Here is a 20,869-nt window from a genome sequence, read left to right as displayed (position 1 = left end):
TAGACTGTACTCCAAATTTGGCTGAAAATGTAGAAGCCTTTTCACATGCCTCATTTAATATTCAGTTACCATAGAAATTTGCTGATACTGAAGTACCTACTGCTGCAGCTGGAATTCAGGCATTGTTAATGGTTCAGTTCTTAGAAGCCTATTACCAGGGCTCAGGAGTTCAATGTGATAACTGAAGTGAAGTCATAACTCTCAGCTTACTTATGCCAGAACAGTCCCATTTACTTCTTTAAGGTTTTCAGTGTAATTATTTGTGATCTAGTGAGTAGGTTATGGGCTAGACCTAGCTGTTGGGAACCTTCTCTCTTGCTTACTCTTCTACCCATTCCTCTCTTCTCCTTAGAGTAGGGGCATTCACACAGAAATAGTTGCAACCAGGAGACAAACTGCAGTAGCATATAGCGTGGTGCTTGTAGTATTCTAGTAGGGATTTGAAGACACATTGATATAAATATAGTGTAACTGTATGCAGACAAATATTTGTCAGGGAAGTTCAAATTAATGTGAGCAGCCCCCATCCCTTTATGGTCTTCAAAAAGCTCTTACTAACACTTATTGCAAGATCTACTGTAGTTGACAGGCTCAGAATAAGACATATCTTATTGACTTGCAAAAGGATGGAAACTAAAAAAAGTTTCCAAATGATCAATACTGCAAAAACCATCAAACCCAATTTACAGCAGAAACATCCAGTCAACTTCCAACCTTTTCCTCCCCACTGTCCCCACTCCACAATAGACCAGACTAGGTTGCAAGTGCCAGTAGCAGGGAGATGCATGGGAGAAAAATGTTTTTAGGTCTAATGACCTATGCAAACCAGCAAATAACTTTCTGCAAGATAACAAATATCTAAGAATCTCAAACCAATGAGATCTGAGATAATTCACCCCCCAACAAATATAGTGATTGGTTTAATTCTCAGTATAGTCCTGCAGAGACATCTACAAATTTACTGGTTCACGAAACCTAGCTTGTCTATCTGTGCACATCTGTGGAAGATACTTGTGGCCCAAAAGAGGGAGAAACCCACCTTTTTGTTATACTGCTTCTTGGTTGCCTTGTAGAGATTCTTATTCATTACAAATGATTAGACAGGTGGCAATTTTTGTCTCTTCCTGAGGAGCAAACTGTACACTACATACAGAAAGATTTTTGTGAAGTTCCGTATTTTTCGCTCTATGAGACGCACTTTTTTCCTCCTCAAAAGTGAGGGGAAATGTCTGTGCGTCTTATGGAGCGAATGTGCGCACAGAGCCGGCTGGGTGCGCTGGAATGACGCGAGCCGGCTCTGTGCTCCCCGTTCCAGGGCGCCCAGCCGGCTCTGAGCTCCCTGCCCGCCTCCCAGCTGACCGTTGGGGCGGGGAAAGCCGGCTCGCATCGTTCCAGCGCGACGCGCACGTGCCCAGCCAGCATTCGCTCCATAAGACAAGTTTTTAGAGGAGGAAAACAAGATTTTTTCTTGTTTTCCTCCTCTAAAAACTAGGTGCGTCTTATGGAGCGGTGCGTCCTATGAAGCAAAAAATACGGTATTTCAGCTAAATACAGAACTACAAAATGCCAGCTTGAACAGTACCTGCTGTGGCAGGCTACCTTCTTTTTTTTGTAGATTTTGCAGAGTATGATCTTCCTGCTTCCATCTTCCACTGCAGCCCCCTCCCCAGTTTTGTTCCTGAGCCCTGAAATTGTTCTCGGTGGAATGGCACAGGGAGAAAAGTGGGTTTGACCTCTTACTTTCACAAACAGAAATGCCATTTGCTGGAGGAACTGTTTGGTTAGATACAGGCTCATGGTGGAAGTGTTCATGGAACAAATGTCTCCCCTTTCTCCCTTCCTTTTCCAGGCTTCTGTAAAGCTGCACTTGTGGGTTTGAGGACCACTGAGAACAGATGGGTGCAGCATCAGTAAGTGCTGCATCCTGAAGAGAAATCTGCAGAAATCATTTCCTCCCCTCTTGAGCTACTGCCAATGGAATAATTGCTTGTGCACAGGAAGGGGATGATTTCTGCTGATTTTTTCCCTTCTAACCTCAGTCCCGGCACCACATCCAACTCTGTTCCTGTGGCTCCTGAACCCATGGAGCAGTTTCTGGGAGCTGCATAGGCATTGGAAAGATCTATTCATTGATTTCTTTCCATTCATGGTTCAAAGAATCCAATCTTGTGTAATTAATTGATATGAATCCACTGTGTTCAGTATTCTGTATTTTAATGTTCAGAACAGAAGGAATAAGCATATTGTGTTTTTATTAGGATGGTTTTTGTTAGGAGACCTGTGTTGAATCAGATTTCAAAGAGGATGTTATTGTTTATAGTTAGAAGATATCAAGTAAAGCCACAAGAGCCGGCGTGGTGTAAAGGTTAAGGTGCCAGAATAGGACCTGGGAAAACTGGTTCATATACCCATTCGCGCCATGGAAGTTTACTTGGTGATCTTAGGCCAGTCACACACTCTCAGCCCTGACCCTGGCTTGTATTTGGATGGGAGACCTCCAAGGAATACCAGAATCATGACGCGGAGGCAGGCAATGGCAAACCACCTCCCAACATCTCTTGCCTTGAAAGCTCAACCCTACAGGGTCGCTATAAGTCAGCTGTGACTTGATGGGGAGGGGGGGAAGTAAAGCTGCATATGTGATCAGTTTTGAGCAGTTTTGTTTCTTAATGCTGCAGTCTTAAACACGTGAATGCTGTTGAAATGAGTAAAAATTTACTTCCAGGTAGTTCAGTTAGGGTAATTCTTATTTAGAATGTGAGTGTTATCTCTTAATAGAAATATTGAATTGTAACAATAACATAGCTGCAGTCAGCTATATGATTTTGGAATATCTAATATCTAATTTGTATTAGAAATCTAGTATCTAATTTGTATGAAGTTAAGATAGCTATAGAATAACATAAAAACTGTAATAGGGTTATTAATTAGCTTGGCCTGTAAAATGCAAAGATTCATGAAACAATGTTCAGCTTTGTTCTGTTTTCAAACCACTAACTAGGAATTGGCTCATTGCCTTGAATAAATATACAATTTAATTAAGACAACCTGATAAATTTTTCCAGCAACATTACATTCCATCTTATTCTCAGGGCTATGCCGGTGCTAATCCTATGCTGGTAGTCCCAATGTAGTCTTTCATGTGTTTTTTTTTAAGTTTTTACAGCTCTCAAAGAAGTAATTTTTGCTCAGTAGTAAAAAAAGGATTCATAAAGTCATGGAGTATTTGCAGCCATCCTGAGAAGTAGAGGAAACTGCTACAATTTGCCACTGTTTTTAAAGAGGCTTTATAAATGCTTCTGAGGTATAGTGTGAGAATACTCAGCCCCTAAAGAAACATATCTGCATATACATATATGCACAGTTTTTTTAAAAATCACATAGCAGCATGAGCATGGTAGAAGGGAATTGTTTTACTCATAGCCAGTTCTATCTGGCATTGGCCAGAAAACTATTTTTGGCCCTGTGACTTGTTGTCAACCAACCTGCCCCACCTGTCATTTTAGGTGTGTAGGGAGGGCAGTAAATCACACTTTCAAATTCCAAAGTGTAGTATGGTGTTTTGAGTGCTAGGAAGATGTAATTTCTGTTCTCTGGAAGTGCATCATTGTGGGAAACTTCTGAATTCATTCAAGAAATGTATAACAACCACTTTTTACACAATAAATGTAGTTACCTAGAAAGATATTATGTATTTTGTTAGGGATAGGAGATGCAAGAACGTTATTGGTTACTGCTAGCAATGCTAAGTTCTTTTCTTGGAAGATGTGTATATGGAAGGAAGGGGGAAGCGAACAGGTTTTTTCCCCCCATCTAGGGCTAGCAGTGTCAGGTGGATAAGGAAACATCTGTGGAGAGAATGTAATTATGGAGAAAACTAGTGAAATATTGGAAACCTCAAGGCTAAAATCTGGAGAACTCAAATGTACTTAGACAGTTTGTTTGTGTGAACAGCGTCATGGAGATGTGAAGAGTAAAGCAAAATAACACTTGGTTTTATTAAATCTGTAGATTCTTTTTGTTTAAAAAAATATCTGACACATTTTGTTAAGTCAAATCAGAGTGGTATTCTAATAATGCGATCCTAAGCAGAATCCTAGCTGATTCTACTGTCAAACAACTCTTACTTAAAAAATTTCCCCCTAATATCCAGCTGGTACCTTTCTGCCTGCAATTTAAACCCATTATTGTGAGTCCTTTCCTTTGCTGCCAACAGGAACAGTTCCCTGCCCCTCCTCTAAGTGACAGCCCTTCAGATACTTAAAGAGAGCAATCATGTCCCCCCTCAACCTCCTCTTCTCCAGACTAAACATCCTCAACTCCCCAGCCTTTATTCATAGGGCTTGGTCTCCAGACCATCCTCGTTGTGCTCTTCTGCACCCGCTCAATTCTGTCCACATCCTTTTTGAAGTGAGGCCTCCAGAACTGCACACAATACTCCAGGTGTGGCCTGACCAAAGCAGTGTACAGCGGAACTATAACATCTTGTGATTTGGATGTTATGCCTCTGTTGATGCACGTCAAATTCTGCTTCGGATTGCATTGTACATATGCAGGATTCTATTTAGAATGTGTAGGTAGAGAATTCCTACCTCCAGTTAAAGTGATGCATTGTATTATAACTGAGAACACAACTAGCTTGAAGTGTCCACATTGTTAAATTCATTTTTTTCAATATAGCAATCACTAATTGTCAAATTTAATTTTAGATAAATGAATTGGTGGATGCCCGAGATGACACTATTGGATCCTGGTTTGAAGCTCATATAGAAAATGTTACTCGAGCAACAAAAGGACATAAAAATGGAAAAGCTCAAGGAAAGAGTGGCAGTAATTACAAAAGGACTAATGGAAATTTAAGTCAAGATCACTCTAGAGAAAAGACAAATAATTTGGACAGTACACCTTCCACATCTTATTCAGATTATATGGACAATGATGAAGATATTATTTATCATATCAAGTATGATGAGTAAGTGCTGCTGATATTATTATGAGGACACATGTGAGTTTATATGGTTTGTATAAACAGAATTTTCCAAGAAGCTGGCATCCTTAAGAAAACAAGCTCAAATTTTAAGTTTCTAAGGAAGCAGAATTTTAAAGGACATAAAACATTTTGTTGATTATCCTGTTGATTGACTGCTATTTGGAAATCTGCTTAAGTATTCAGGAATGTTTGATGCTGGAATTTGAGAATTATCTTTTGGAGCCATGAGAGAAACCCTTAGATTGGGTTTCATAATTTCTCATGGGGTGCCTGTTTGCCTCACATTGGGCTGGTGTTTTATTCCATTTTTTCTTGTGGGAGACAGTTTAGGGTTCCTCCTGGTTGTATGAAAGATGGAGTCTCTCTTATGCCCATCAGGTACTTCTGCATCTGAGCTGATGTAGTATGCTTTCTCCTGTATCCTTTTTACATCACATGTCCCTTGGAGTCCTAGATGTTTTGGGGTATCAAACTGTTCCTGAGGGTCACATTTGGCCTTGGAGCTTTTAAGTTGCTGGTTCCTTTTAACTGATTTATGATATCTGCTTTGGGCCCCTGTTATGCTTCTGTCAATGTTCTAGGCAAAGCTTCAGAGGAGAATGATTCTCTTAATTTAATACTGATGTGATATAGTCCCCCCCCCCCAAATGCTAAGCAAACTTCATAGTCATGGGATAAGAGGACAAGTCCTCTTATGGATTGAGAGCTGGCTAAAAAATAGGAAGCAGAGAGTAGGAATCAATGGTCAGTTCTCACAATGGAGGGATGTGAGCAGTGGGGTCCCTCAGGGATCTGTGTTGGAACCGGTGCTTTTCAACCTGTTTATCAGTGACCTGGAGCTGGGGATGAACACCGAGGTGGCCAAGTTTGCAAATGACACCAAATTATTTAGGGTGGTTAAAACAAAATCAGATTGTGAAGAGCTCCAAAAGATCTCTCCAAACTGGAGGGAATGGGCATTAAAATGGCAAATGAGATTCAATGTGAGCAAGTGTAAAGTGATGCATATTGGAGCAAAAAACAAAACAAAACCCAGCTTCACATATACACTGATGGGATCTGTGATGGCAGCGAAAGCCCAAGAAAGGGATCTTGGGGTGTAAATGTTTATTGATATGGCACCAGCCAGACAATGGGATCTTGGGGTGGTAGTGGATAGCGTGATGAAAATGTCAACCCAATGTGCGGCTGCAGTGAAAACGCAAAATCCATGCTGGCTATAATTAGTCAAGGAACAGAGAAAACTGCCGCTATCATATCACCCTTGTACAAATCTATAGTGAGACCCCACTTGGAATACTGTGTACAGTTCTGGTCCCCACACCTAAAAAAGGATATTGCAGAGCTTGAAAAGGTGCAGAAAAGAGCAACCAAAATGGTCAGGTGGCTAGAGCAACTGTCCTATGAGGAGTGGTCAAAACTCTTAGGGCTGTTTAGCTGAGAAAAAAGGCAGGTAAGGGGAGACATAATAGAGGTCTATAAAATTATGCATGGTGTGGAGAGAATGAACAGGGAGAAGCTTTTCTCCCTCTCTCACAATACTAGAATGCGGGGTCATGTGCTGAAGCAGAGTTTGAGAGACTCAGAACAGACAAACAGAAGTATTTCTTCACATAGCTCATAGTTAAATTGTGGAACTCCTTGCGCCAGGATGTGATGATGGCTGCCAACTTGGAAGGTTTTAAGAGGGGAGTGGACATGTTCATGGAGGATAGAGCTATCCATGGCTACTAATCAAAATGGATACTAGTCATGATACATACCTGTTCTCTCCAGTATCAAAGGAGCATGCATATTATATTTGGTGCTTTGGGTGACGATTCCGGGCCCCAAAGGTAATTTAGTACTGGGGACGTTATATCGGCCCCCTGACCAAAAGGCCCAGGATGCTCTTGAGATGGAGAATGAAATCTGGGAAGCATGTAAAGGTGATGAAGTAGTAATAATGGGAGACTTTAACTACCTTATTATAGACTGGATAAATGTATGCTCCAGTCAAGCCAAGGAGACTGTGAAGAGCTCCAAAAGGATCGCTACAAATTGGAAGAATGGGCATTAAAATGGCAAATGAGATTCAATGTGAGCAAGTGGAAACAGGGAGAAGCTTTTCTCCTTCTCATAATACTGGAAAGCGGGGTCATCTGCTGAAGCTGGAGGGTGAGAGATTCAAAACTGATAAAATGAAATATTTCTTTACATAATGTATAGTTACATTTTGGAACTCCCTGCCCCAGGATGTGGTGATGGCTGCCAACTTGGAAGGCTTTCAGAGGGGAGCGGACATGTTCATGTAAGAGAGGAGTATTCATGGCTATTAGTAAAAATGGATACTAGTCATGATGCGTACCTATTCTCTGCAGGATCAGAGGAGCATGCGAAATATATTAGGTGCTGTGAAACACAGGCAGGATGGTGCTGCTGCAATTGTCTTGTTTGTGGGCTTCCTAGAGGCACCTGGTTGGCCACTGTGTGAATAGACTGCTGGACTTGATGGACATTGGTCTGATCCAGCATGGCTTCTCTTATGTTCTAACACAGGCAGGATAATGCTGCTGCAATTGTCTTGCTTGTGGGCTTTCTAGAGGCACTTGGTTGGCCACTGTGTAAACAGACTGCTGGACTTGATGGACCCTGGTCTGATCCAGCATGGCTTTTCTTATGTTCTTAAGTAAAATATTTAATGTCAATATGTGACTCTGCTAATATTGTAAAGCCACAACCACAGAACAGACTCTAGTTCTTGCAGTAGATAGGGAGTGTCCAGTGTTGACATCTGAGGGTGTAGGGGTCTGTTCTTGTTGATCTACTTACCGGAACAATGATCTGGTCTTTAAAAGTTTAACTACATAAATGTGAGATGTTAATACAGTGTTATTATTTAGGGAACCCTGACAAATCACAAATTTAGATGTCCATGATTGACAGTAATATATATACCGTATATACTTGGGTATAAGCCGACCCGAGTATAAGCCGACCCCCCCCAAATTTGAGGCCAGAAAAGGGAATTTCTTATTGACCCACGTATAAGCCAAGGGTCAATAAGAAATTCCCTTTACCGGTAATGCTGCGCTCTAAAATGGCAGCCGCCATTTTAGAGCGCAGGGATGATCTCGTCCCCGCCGGCCTCCCGGGCCCTCCTGACCCACCCTGACCCCAGTGCCATCCAAGGGGGGGAGGGGGAAGAGCCCCTGAACCCCCTACTCACCGGGAGAGGCGGCGAATCGGCGGCGGTGCGGCCTTCTTGCGCCTGCAGGAGGTTCCCCCAGGCCGCTGCTGGCCGGAGGAAGCCGCGCGGGCCAGGCGGCGGCGCGGCCTTCCTGCGCCTGCAGGAGGCCCCCCCAAGCCGCTGCCGGCCGGGGAAAGGTGCGCGGGCCTGGTGGCGATGGCAACGGTGACAGCGGTAAGTTCCCCCCTCCCTCCTTTCTCCCTCCTCTACCGTATTGACCCGCGTATAAGCCGAGTTCGGCTTTTTCAGCCCTTTTTTTGGGCTGAAAAACTCGGCTTATACGCGAGTATATACGGTAATAGGCCTCTTTCAAAAGGTCTATTAATAGAGTAAAGCAGTAGTGCAATTACACTGTTCTGGAACAGTATTTCTTTTTAAAAAATATGTAATTATTTGGCAATAAACAAGCCATCTCTCTCATTACAAGGAAGAGTGAGAATCATGACTAGGTAGAAATTTAAACCCAGATCTGACATATCTTCAAAAACGCTCCTGGAATATTGTACAGGAATGGTTGCATTGTAACAGTCATTCTGTTTAAATTGCACCATAGTTTTATCCTGAACCAATTTTTTGGAAAGTTTTATTTGTGGCTATAATGTGGGACTAGGAGAGGAGGGATTTACAAACATCTAAAGGGTAGTTCACCAATATAATCTGGAGAGAAGGGGGCGTTCCATTTCACTCAAACACAGTTTCTGGTTCAAATACAATATACAGTGTGGTGATAGATTTTAACAGGTTTAAAATAAAACGTATTTTGTTTGTTGGCTTTTTATTTTTGAAGGAGTGAACTGTTCTCGATTGGTACATAAATACAAGACAATATCCTGTGGATACAGGACAAAAAGCTGCGTGAGTCAGGAGGCTGAAACAGAAAATCCTTGGTGTGAAATCAGCCTGTCTGATTCTCTTTTAAAGCTATCAATGCCAGTGGTCATCACAACATCCACAGGCAGTTAGTCCCACACTTTAATTCCTCATTGAGGAAAGAAATACTTTCTCTCTTCATCCTGAATCTATTGCCCATCAACTTAATTGGATGCCCAGTTAAGTTCTAGTGTTGTGGGAGAGGGATAAATAGTTCTCTCTGTCTACTTTCTCTACAGTATGCATAATTTAATAAACCTCTATCATGTCTACTTCTAGCTGCCTTTTTTCTAAACTGAAAAGGCCTTTCCTCATAAGAAAGGTGGTCCAACCAAGTAATCATTTTGGTTGTCCTCTTCTGTACTTTTTCCAGCTCAACAATATCTTTTTAAAGATATGGTTACCTGCTACATACAGCTATTCAGGGACAGTGCAACATTGGCTGTTTGATTTGCAGCACCTTTCCTAATAATCTGCAACATGAATTTGGCCTTTTTTTGCTGCTGCTGCACATTGAGGTAACAAATCAGCCATTTTTCTTTGGGAGATGCTCTCTACTAGTGCAAGGCATTGTTCTTTGACCTACTTGCCACCCTAAATGTCTTCACCAAATCCCTGAAAGTGGTTTGCATTATGTATTTGATCACGGATAACCATCTTTTCATGCATAGATAATAGGCTTTGTCTCATTTCCCCTTTGTCCAAAATGTCTAAACTGTTGGTTGCCTTCTGTGTTCCTTGGATCTGCATGTCAACTAGAAGTGCCATTCTTACCTAGTAAAAACAGGATGCCAGTTTCTATTCCTCTCATCCCCAAAGTCATCCGGGAGGTAGGGAATTTATGAATTACATCCTGATAATTTCTTGCTGGTGTAGGAAACCTTGGTTTACCATAACTGTCCAAATGCAGATTCTGTACTCATGATTCTGGATCTCCTGTCCCACAACACAGCAGGATCCTTCACCCAAACTCTGATGGACCAGACTTAATGGCCTGGATGATACTTCCGGACCATTTCATTCGATGCCCTGAGGGGAGATACTTCTGAATGCTAGGAGACAATTTGCTAGTTTGGTTCTGTTAGAGGCAGTGCTTTCAAATCCATGCTTCAACACCAAGATGGGATCCATATCACTCCCAACTGTAGATTACATTCTTTAAGCTTGGCACACTCAACAGTCCATCTAGCTTGCCAGTTCAGCTTGCCAGTTCAGTTTACCACCCTTTCATCCAGAGACACTTGCTGTTGACCCAATCTTTTGGGAAGCAGTTCTTCAAAGACCTCATTAGGCTCCATCCCTCAGTGACAAGCAGATTAATTGGTCAGCATTTCCCTCCCTGCCCTGGGTAAACTGGTCTTGGACATGGCATCCTATGATGCCCTCTTTATCAGAGTGAGAAAGGAACATTGGAGTTACTGTGCTAGTGCATTCTATTCTGAGTTGATGAGGTCATTTTACTCCACCCAGACTTAAAGTCGGAATGAAATTATCTTTTTTCTCACTGTTGGTCCTATTCATTCTGTGTGTATTTGCACTTAAAATTTCAGTGTAGTCAGGCTGGGCTTTAGAAAAGGCAATTTTAACAAACTTAAACTTATCAAAAGTTCTAGCCCGGGGGAGGGCGGAGTAGAAGTACGAAAAAATAAATAAATATGCTGGGTAGAATCCCATGGTCAGAAATGCTTGAGAAGGGAGTTCAAGAAGGGTGGGAGTTTCTTAAAAGCAAGATATTGAAGGCGCAATCACAAACGATTCCAATGAAAAGGGAAAATGGGAGGAGCCTAAAGAGGCCAAGGTGGCTCCATGTATAGCTGTTTAAATATTTGAGAAATAAAAAAGATTAATTTAGGAAGCGGAAAAAGGGCCTTATAACCAAGGATGAATAACCTACAAATAACCAGTGCTTGTAGGGAGAGTGCTAGAAAAGCTAAAGATGCTAAACACAACAAGTTTAAATTTGTTTAAACAAGTTTAAATTTAACAAAATTTAAATTTAAACAAGTTTAAATTTAACAAAAGCTAAAGCTAAAGATGCTAAACACTTCTTTGTTCTTTTTCTTTAAACACAAGTAAGAAAAAGAACAAGGAAGTGGGAGGCCCATTGCGGGGAGAGGAAAGTGGATTTTTAACAAGTGATGAAGAGAGGGCAGATCTCAATTCCTATTTTTCCTCAGTCTTCTCTTGGAAGGAAAATGGTGCTGAACCTGGCAAAATGAGAACACATGATGAGGGAAGGGAGTTGCAGCCTAGGATAGGCAAAGGGGTGGTACATAAGCACCTAATTTCTTTAAATTAAATTAAGTCCTCATTTGCAGATGAATTGCATCCAAGGATACTAAAGGAACTTGCTGATGTAATTTCAGAGCCTCTGTCCATTATTTTTGAGAATTCTTGTAGAACAGGTGAGGTGCAAGAAGATGGGAGTCAGACAAATGTCCCCATCTTTAAAAAGAGGGAAAGGGAGGATTCTGGTAACTACTGATGCATCAGCTTTATATTTATACCTGGAAAGGTTTTTGAACAAATAATCAACAGTCAGTCCTTGAGCATTGAGAAAGGATGGCTGTGATTACTAAGAGCCAGCAGGGTTTCTCAAGAGCAAGTCATGTCAGAATGACCTTATCTCCTTTTTTGAGAGAGTTACTACCTTGGTGGATCAGGGAAATGCTGTGGACCTAGTTTATCATGACTTTAGTAAGGCTTCTGATAAGGTTTTACATGATATTCTTGTACATGATGGGAAAATATAGTATGGATTCTCTTACTGTTCGGTGGATCTGTAACTGGTTGACAGATCACACTCAAAGTGTGCTTGTTAATGGTTCCTCATCCTCTTGGAAAGGAGTGATAAGAAGTGCCTCAGGGATCCGTGCTGGGCCCTGTATTGTTCAACATCTTTATAAGTGATTAGGATGAAGGAATAGAGGGGATGCTTATTAAATTTGCAGATGATACTAAATTGAGTGGGGTAGCAAATACAGTAGAAGACAGAGTCAAGATGCAGGATGATCTTGACAGGCTGGAAAACGGCTAAAACTAATAAAATGCACTTCAGCAAAGATAAATGTAAAGTTCTACATTTAGGTAGGAAAAATCAAATGCTTAAATATAGGATGGGGAAGACTTGTCTCAGCAGTAATATGTGCGAAAAGGAACTTGGGGTCTTAGTAGACCAAACATGGACCATGTGTCAGCAGTGTGATGCTGTAGCTAAAAAGGCAAATGCGATTTTGGGCTGTATCAACAGAAGTATAGTGTCCAGATCATGCGAAGTGATGGTATCACTTTACTCTGCTCTAGTTAGACCTCACCTAGAGTATTGTGTTCAGTTTTGGGCACTGCAATTTAAGCAAGATGTAGACAAGCTGGAGTGTTTCCAGAGGAGGGCAACAAAGATGGTGAGGGATCTGGAGACCAAGTCCTATGAGGAAAGGTTGAAGGAGCTGGGTATGTTTAGCCTAAAGAGGAAAAGACTGAGCGGGGATATGATAACCATCTTCAAGTACTTGAAGGGCTGTCATATAGAGGATGGTGCTGAATTGTTTTCTGTTGCCCCAGAAGGTCGTACCAGAACCAACGGGTTGAAATTAAATCAAAAGAGTTTCCGTCTAGACATTAGGAAGAATTTTCTAACAGTTAGAGTGGTTCCTCAGTGGAACAGGCTTCCTTAGGAGGTGGTAAGCTCTCCTTCCCTGGAGGTTTTTAAGCAGAGGCTAGATGGCCATCTGTCAGCAATGCTGATTCTACGGCCTTAGGAAGATCATGAGAGGGAGGACATTTTGGCCATCTTCTGGGCATGGAGTATGGGTCACTGGGGCGTGTGTGTGGGGGAGGTAATTGTGAATTTCCTGCATTGTGCAGAGGGTTGGACTAGATGACCCTGGTAGTCCCTTCCAACTCTATGGTTCTATGATTCTGGAACAGTTATTATGTACTACCAGTTTCTGTTTTAGATCCAGTAAATGGATAAAAATGGTCTTATCTTTAGTTTCTAATTAGAAGAGGGTGGGAATAAATGGAAGTATTTTCTAAAAATACTTAATTTCAGGATAGATTTGTTGCAAGCTTATGTAGGGTTAACATTTTTTGTTTGCATCATATTCTAGGAATGTTCAAATAGAGTCTGTGGTCAAGGAAAACTGGAGTCTTTCTTGATGGGTAACCAGTTGCTAAGAAAGGTTTCTATAGAGATGGAAGATCACATGAGAGTTCTGCTGTTAGCATTAATATTTAAAATTAGCAGGTTTAGCAGGATTAAGTTTTTACAGAACCTCTATGGTGTAGTATTTTTTTTTAATTTTGCTGTTTTAGTTTCATCTACATATATTAAGACTTCATTCTTTCATTAGGTACACTTTTCTAATAAAATAATCTTGGTACCTTGTAACACATTTTTCTAGAAACTTAGTTACAGTTTCAAATGTAATATAATCAGCAGTAATCACAAACTGTTAAAGTCAGTGAGAAATTTGTCATAGTTTTCAATGTCATTTGAATTGCATCCATTATTCGGTCAGATTAATCAGGTAGGATAATTAAACTTGGTATTCATATCCATGTAACTATTTCTTTAATGTTTTGCTAGGTTTATAATGCTTCACAAGGACAATATACGAATAGAATAGGAATCATCGAGTTGGAAGGCACCACCAGGGTCATCTAGTCCAAGATGGCAAAAAACAAACAAACAAACAAACAACCTCCAGGATCCCTGGCCAATCTGGCCTGGACGAAAATTGCTTCCTGACCTCAAATGGCGATCAGCACTATCCTGGGCATGCAAGAAAGGGCCACAAGAGACAAACACTGATACAAACCTTCCCTCGCAAGAGAAGACTGAGGGAAAGTAGGAAATGAGCAGTTCTGCCCTCTCTTCATCACATGTTAAAAATTCACTTTCCTCTCCCCGTAATGGACTTATCATAGCCATTAATGCATGGCCACTTTGTCGCTCTATTCTCCAGGGAAAGTAGCGAATCAGTGAGGTCAAAATGCACGTGCTTCGCCCACACACATGTTCAACCCTCCCCCTTTCGCTACATTCCCGGGTTTTCCTGTTCCTCTGTTGTTGCAGTCTAAATAGAAGGCGCACAACAGAGAAAGGAGTTTGCCCGTGAGTTCTCAGCACCTGGGTCGACTCCCGACCGGGAGACTTCCAGGCCCCGACAGCAGCAGTGGCGGCTCATTCCCCCACCCTCTTACTCATACTGAACTTTAGCTTTCCTAACACTCTCCCTATAAGCACTGGTTATTTGTTTATATTCATCCTTGGTTATAAGGCCCTCTTTCCACTTCCTAAATTAATCTTTTTTCTTTCTCAGATCCTTAAACAGCTGTTTCGGGAGCCACCCTGGCCTCTTTAGGCTCTTCCCATTTTTCCTTCTCATAGGAATCGTTTGTGATTGCGCCTTCAGTATTTCATTTTTAAGAAACTCCCACCCTTCTTGAATTCCCTTCTCCTTAAGTATTTCTGACCATGGGATTCTACCCAGCATAAGTTTGTTTGTTAAAATTATCTTTTCTAAAGTCCAACCCGACTACACTGAAATCTTAAGTGCAAATACACATAGAATGAATAGGATCGACAGTGAGAAAAAACAATAGTTTGTGATTGTGCCTTCAGTATTTCGTTTTTAAGAAACTCCCTCCCCTCTTGAACTCCTTCTCCTTAAGTATTTCTGACCATGGGATTCTACCCAGCGTAAGTTTCAGTTTGTTAAAATTTGCTTTCCTAAAGTCCAACCTATATGTCTGACTACATATAGCTTTTCCTTTCCCCAAGACTAAATTGCAAAATTGCATGGTCACTACCAACCAGTATGTCCACTACTTTAAACTCATCAACCAGGTCTTCCCTGTTGCTGAGAATCAAGTCCAAGATAGCAAACCTTGTTTCCCTGTCCACTTTCTGGAATAGGAAGTTGTCAGTAAGACAAGTCAGGAATTTATTGGACCTTGCATTTTTAGCAGAGTTGGACTTCCAACAGATATCCGGGTAGTTGAAATCTTCCATGACCACAATGTCCTGTCTCTTTGAGAACTTTGTAATCTGGTCTAGGAGAGTCTCATCCAAGTCCTCTGCATGGTTTGGTGGTCGATAACAGATCCCCACCATAATATCACTATTATTTCTTACTCCTTTTATTTTTACCCATAGACTCTCGACTGAACTTCCATGCTCAGATTCATTTATTTCTTCACAAGTATTCACATCCTTGACATATAATGCTACTCCTCCCCCTTCCTTATCTGTCAATCCTTTTTAAACAAGTTGTACCCTTCAATCTTAATATTCCAATCGTGTGTGTCATCCCGCCAAGTTTCAGTAATGCCAATTAGGTCAAAATCCCCTTCCTGTATTAGGGCTTCGAGTTCCTCCTGTTTGTTTCCCATACTCTGCGCATTAGTGTAGAGACATCGAAGTCCATGGTTTATGTGCCCCGAGGTTTTTGTTTCTGTACTTGCGAGTTATTTTCCCCCTCGCTTACTTGCCACTCCCTGCAAATCTTTATTGTTCTCATCTCCAGTTATTGTCATCATACTAGGCTTTAAATTTGTCTCTTTATAATGCCTAATAGGCATTACTGAAACTTGTTGGGATGACACTCACAACTGGAATATTAGGATTGAGAAGATAATGTGTGGGCTTCATTGTTGGTGCTCAGGTTTTGGTGAAAATGGTTTGTCTTTGGTGCAGATGGAATGAGAATCGCCTTTGTTCTTATCTTTGCATTGTTTAATTTACTGCAGTGCTTAATTTTGAGTGCTGTAGTGCACTGCTATGGTTCAAGGTTTAAATCCTGTATTTAGAAGAGGAGTATTAAACAATTCCAAGAGGTAGGCAGAAACACTGAAAACTATATGTAGATATTTTGAAAATCTTCATAACTACAAACTTGTATTGCAGTATGGGTTTGTAATGAATATTCAGTGATATCCAAGCCTTCAGATTGAACAATTCATGGGAAATATACAAGATTTGTTTCTAAAAGGAACAGTAAGGAGGATATGACGGAAATTAGTGTGGCTACACATAAGAGCCCCTTGGCGCAGAGTGGTAAGCTGCAGTACTGCAGTCCAAGCTCTGCTCACGACCTGAGTTCAATCCCAACAGAAATTGGTTTCAGGTAGCCGCTCAAGGTTGACTCAGCCTTCCATCCTTCCGAGGTCAGTAAAATGAGTACCCAGCTAGCTGGGGGTAAATGGAAGATGACTGGGGAAGGCACTGGCAAACCACCCCATAAACAAAGTCTGCCTAGTAAACATCGGGATGTGATGTTACCCCATGGGTCAGGAATGACCCAGTGTTCGCACAGGGGACCTTTACCTTTTACACTCTGTAAAATCCATTGGCCCTCCTCATTGCTTGTGACTCTTGACCTGTTACTATATAACTGGGTATCCTTTCTCTCTACCCACCAGTCCCTGACTAAATATTTCAAATTGTACAAAAATGTCTACATGTGTTCATATAACTTAGTTTAATAGTAAATACCTGCCCTCTTATGTGATTTATTTTATAGTACTACTACTAGACTTCAAACACAGAATTTCAAATTTCCTGTAAGTTTCTTCTTGTGTTCAGTAGTGCTGAGGTCAGTTTATCAATTGATAGCCTTGCTTTTAAACAAACAGAATATTCTCCCTGGACTTCCAAGGCTTCGACAAAGTACAGAGCAATAGCCAAGAAGCAGCTAGAAAAGAGTAGCAGAAGAGAAAAATGGTAGTGGTAATAGCAGCAATAAATCTGAGAACTAGATTATAATCTTGGCTGTCTCTAGGGCAACCATATCATCCAGACCCACATATCTTCAGGTCCACCATATTCCAGCTCTGGCAAACTCCGTGTGAGCCCCTAATCCTCACCAACTATGCTTTGTTCCAGATAATCAGTTTCATTTTCTCTTAGCCTAACCTGCCTCACAGAGTTGTTGTATAGATAAAATGGAGGAGAGGAGAATAACATAACCTGCCTTAGGTCCCCATTGGGGAGAAAGGCGGGATGTAAATTAAGTAAATATACCTAGCATCTTTTCTCCTTATGTTGCTTCAACTTGTCATGCATCCTGTTGTACAGTCTTAAATATACGCTACTTGAATCTTCCACTGTTGAGTCACCAAGCATGTTATTTTCACTGGGAAGGTAAAAATTCCTTTTAAATTCCTAAAATTGTTTAATTTGTGTGAAACCCTTCTTTTTCTGAAAAGCCTTTTATTCTCTCAGTTATTCTGCTGTATTGTCTTCCACAAACTTACCTGCTGCACTAACATCAATTTTATTAGTTCCTGAAGTACCACCTGTCACTATATAAAACTGGGTGCAAACTACAAGGTCTCTTTTCAGAGATGTCTTGATGATGGTTGCTTATTCTAGAGCAGGGGTATCAAACATGTGGCCCGTGGGCTGAAAGCGGCCCCCGGAGGGCTTCCCTCCGGCCCGCAAGGCAGCCAGCCCCCTCCCCCTCCCTCCTTTCTGGGCTTTCTGGGGCTAATCTGGCCCGCGAGCCCAACCAGCTACCTTCTGCCATCCCTTTCTAGGCTTCCCAGAAACGGAAGATTGTGCTTGTCTCCCCGCTGGGAGGCAGCGCGATCTTCGTTCCTTCCCCGCCCCAGCCGAGCTCCATGTGGAGCTTGACTGGAGTGGGGGTGGGAACTGAAGATTGTGCTGTCTCATGGCCGGGCAGTGCAATATTCATTCCCTCCCCGCCCCAGCCGAGCCCTACGTAGAGCTTGCCTGGGGTGGGGGTGATGGAACTGAAGACTGTGCTGTCTCCTGTCCAGGAGGAAGCGCGATCTTCATTCCCTCCCTGCCCTAACCAAGCCCCACATGGAGCTTGACTGGGGGAGGGGGTAACTGAAGTTCTTCCCTCCTTCCCCACTCCAGCCCAGAGGGACGTGTGTGTGTGTTTGTGTGAAGTGCCGTGAAGTCGCTTCCAACTCATGGCAACCCTATGAATCAATGTCCCCCAAAACGTCCTATCCTTAACATCCTTGCTCAGGTCTTGCAAACTGAGAACAGGGGCTTCCTTGATTGAGTCAATCCATCTCTTGTGGGGTCTTCCTCTTTTCCTGCTGCCTTCAACTTTTCCTAGCATGATTGTCTTTTCCAGTGACTCTTGTCTTCTCATAATGTGTCCAAAGTACGACAGCCTCAGTTTAGTAATTTTAGCTTCTAGGGTCAGTTCCGGCTTGATTTGATCTATAACCCGCTGATTTGTTTTTTGACAGTCCACTGTATCCGTAACACTCTCCTCCAACACCCTAAATATGTATTTCCTAAATATGTATTTCCCTCCCTACACTGCACTGCTCAAATTATACAGCAAGATGAGCAGCTTCCTGCTCACAAGGTGTAAACCTCAGCAGCTGGAGCTCTAGGGCAACTTCTGAGGGTCTGGACTAAGTGAGCAAGATGCTGATCTAAAACAAACAAGGGGATGTACTAAAAGGAATGACAGCATTGCCCACTGGAAACAATGGGATACAATTTCAGGCCCACTGGAGATAATGGGATCCTGGAATGCCAGTTGACTTGCATGGGCTCCATTGAAATACATTACACCACAAAAAAGTTGCAAAGAAAATGCGGAATGGATTTTCCATTAAAGTCTCTGGGCCCAAATAGACTACTCTGGGACTGGAATGAAGGTCGCAGAGTGGAATGACAACCTCTGGGTAGCACAGAAGTGTTCTGGGACTGAAATGACATCCCCCAAGTGGAATGACAGCATCTAGGAGTAGCAGAAGTGACCTGTGACTAGAATGACAGACCAGGAGTGGAATGACTACCACTGGGAGTAGCAGAACTGTTTGGGAATGGAATGACAGCCCCCAAGTGGAATAACAGCCCCTGGGAGTAGCAGAAGTGTTTTGGGACTGGAATGACAGGTTGCAGAGTGGAATGACAGCCCCTGGGAGTAGCAGAAGTGTTCAGGAATGAAATGACAGCCCCCAATTGGAATGACAGCCCCTCGGAGTAGCAGAAGTGTTCTGGGATTGGAATGACAGTCCAAGAATGCTTCTGCTACTCCCAGGGGTTGTCATTCCACTCTGCGACATGTCATTCCAGTCCCAGAGCACAAATTCTGTTCCCAGGCAGCCACCCCTCCCCCCCCAGTCCAGATCAAATTTAATGCCAAGGACCAGAGATATAAACTGTACAGAAGATACAGGCAAAGCCAATTAATGATATTATTTTTACTTAAAATACAAACATGCTTGCCCTCTTCTTGTTCTAATGCCCTCTGCTTGTTCTAAGTTCCCTTTGGATCCAACCCTAAATTTCTTATGGTGTCATACTGATATGTGTTTATGAGCTTTAGCCAAATCTCATGATGATGCTGTAAGGTAATTTCACACAGACTGTTCTTCCTAAATGTTTTACAGAAAAAAGTTCAATGGGTAGAAGTAGTTCAAATGCCCTTTTTGTATCCCCTGTACTCTTGGCATGTATATATACACAATCACAGCACAGTGACAGAGTTTTCATTCATCAGGGTATTTATTTTTACATGTTTTTTCTTTCAACCGTGTACAACAAAATGCCATCTCTTCGTTTGTTCCCTTAGTCAGGCTCTCCCAAAGCCCTTTTTTGTTTGATTGAAGCATAATAAAGAATCAAGTTGATTAATGATTGACCCTTTGAAATCCCAACTGGCATCTGTTTATGTGCTCCAGGTTGACTGAACTGTACTATTTCCCCTTAATTTCTTCAAATCTGTAAATTGCCTAGGGCTCAGTTGAGATGATACTCTTTCACAAAACATAGTGGGGAAGCAATACCACTCTGTGCCTTACTAGCCATCTGGCATGCCCATCTCATCTGTCATCCACCTTGAGTCCCAGTGAGAAAGGTGAACTAGAAATGAAAATAAACAAAAGAAAATAAATCTCCAGGACATGAGTGGAATATTTGCATAAAGTGGATGGGCATAAAATTTAATACACAAGTATAAATATTGTAATCAGTATTCCAAATAAAATCCTGGAGCTGATGTATACGTTCTGTTAAAATATTTTATCCACACATAGATGGCCTGTGGCCTGAGAAGAAGGGCAGGTGTCCTAGGTAGGTGGGGAGTAAAGTCACATTATTGCTCCCTAATCAGGCATAGGTGAAGATTATTTTCTGAGTCAGGCCTATATCTTCCTCTGCATCAAACCATTTGTGGTCTCTAAATCAGTTTGGTTTGTTGAGTTACTGATACGGTCTTCTGTACTTTGTAGCCATACTTCACTTTTAAACACTGAATGTTTAGTTTTAAGTATTTTGTACATTTCACTGTTTTAGTAGTGCAAAGAAAGTGAAATACTTCTTTGCTGAAATATCCTTATTTTTGCCTCTCTTTGCTCTTGATTAATTTTAATATGAATCTTTAAACAGTAACACATAATATTGTAACAGATGTAGAACTCCCTTATGCCTTCAATAATATGCTTCTTTCATAATTTTTTTTTTAAAGTCCAAGCATTAATAATGTAAATACTTGAATTCTAGGCTGTCCTCAAAACATTTATGATACTGTACTTAAATTATTTTAGCATCTATACTCTTGTATGATGCATGCCTCTGAGGCTTCTACCATGCACACTGTAGACTAGAAGTCTTCAAAACTTAAGAACTCTGACTGTCAATGTCATACTTTGATTGGAGCCGCATTTTGATTTTACATTTTGTCCTCAGAGGTTATCAACACTCTTAACTTTTCAGTTTGTTCTGAGCTGTTTGCTGTTCCCTAGGGTGCATCCAGGAGCCTGCATGGAGTAGTGGTTAAGAG

General features: G+C 41.6%; 1 protein-coding gene across 1 annotated transcript in view; it reads left to right on the top strand.

Annotated features, from left to right (window-relative positions):
• Positions 1-20,869, top strand: part of LOC130476260 (E3 ubiquitin-protein ligase UHRF2-like) — a 105,081-nt gene that overhangs the window by 25,579 nt on the left and 58,633 nt on the right. The window contains exon 3 of the mRNA XM_056848170.1: positions 4,710-4,972. Coding sequence (XP_056704148.1) covers positions 4,710-4,972 — 263 coding nt within the window. The remainder of the gene's footprint in view (positions 1-4,709; positions 4,973-20,869) is intronic.

The sequence above is a fragment of the Euleptes europaea genome, chromosome 4, assembly GCF_029931775.1.
Source record: "Euleptes europaea isolate rEulEur1 chromosome 4, rEulEur1.hap1, whole genome shotgun sequence".
Taxonomy (NCBI): domain Eukaryota; kingdom Metazoa; phylum Chordata; class Lepidosauria; order Squamata; family Sphaerodactylidae; genus Euleptes; species Euleptes europaea.
The sequence above is the reverse complement of the archived record's forward strand: the minus strand, read 5'-3'. Positions and strand labels throughout refer to the sequence as shown.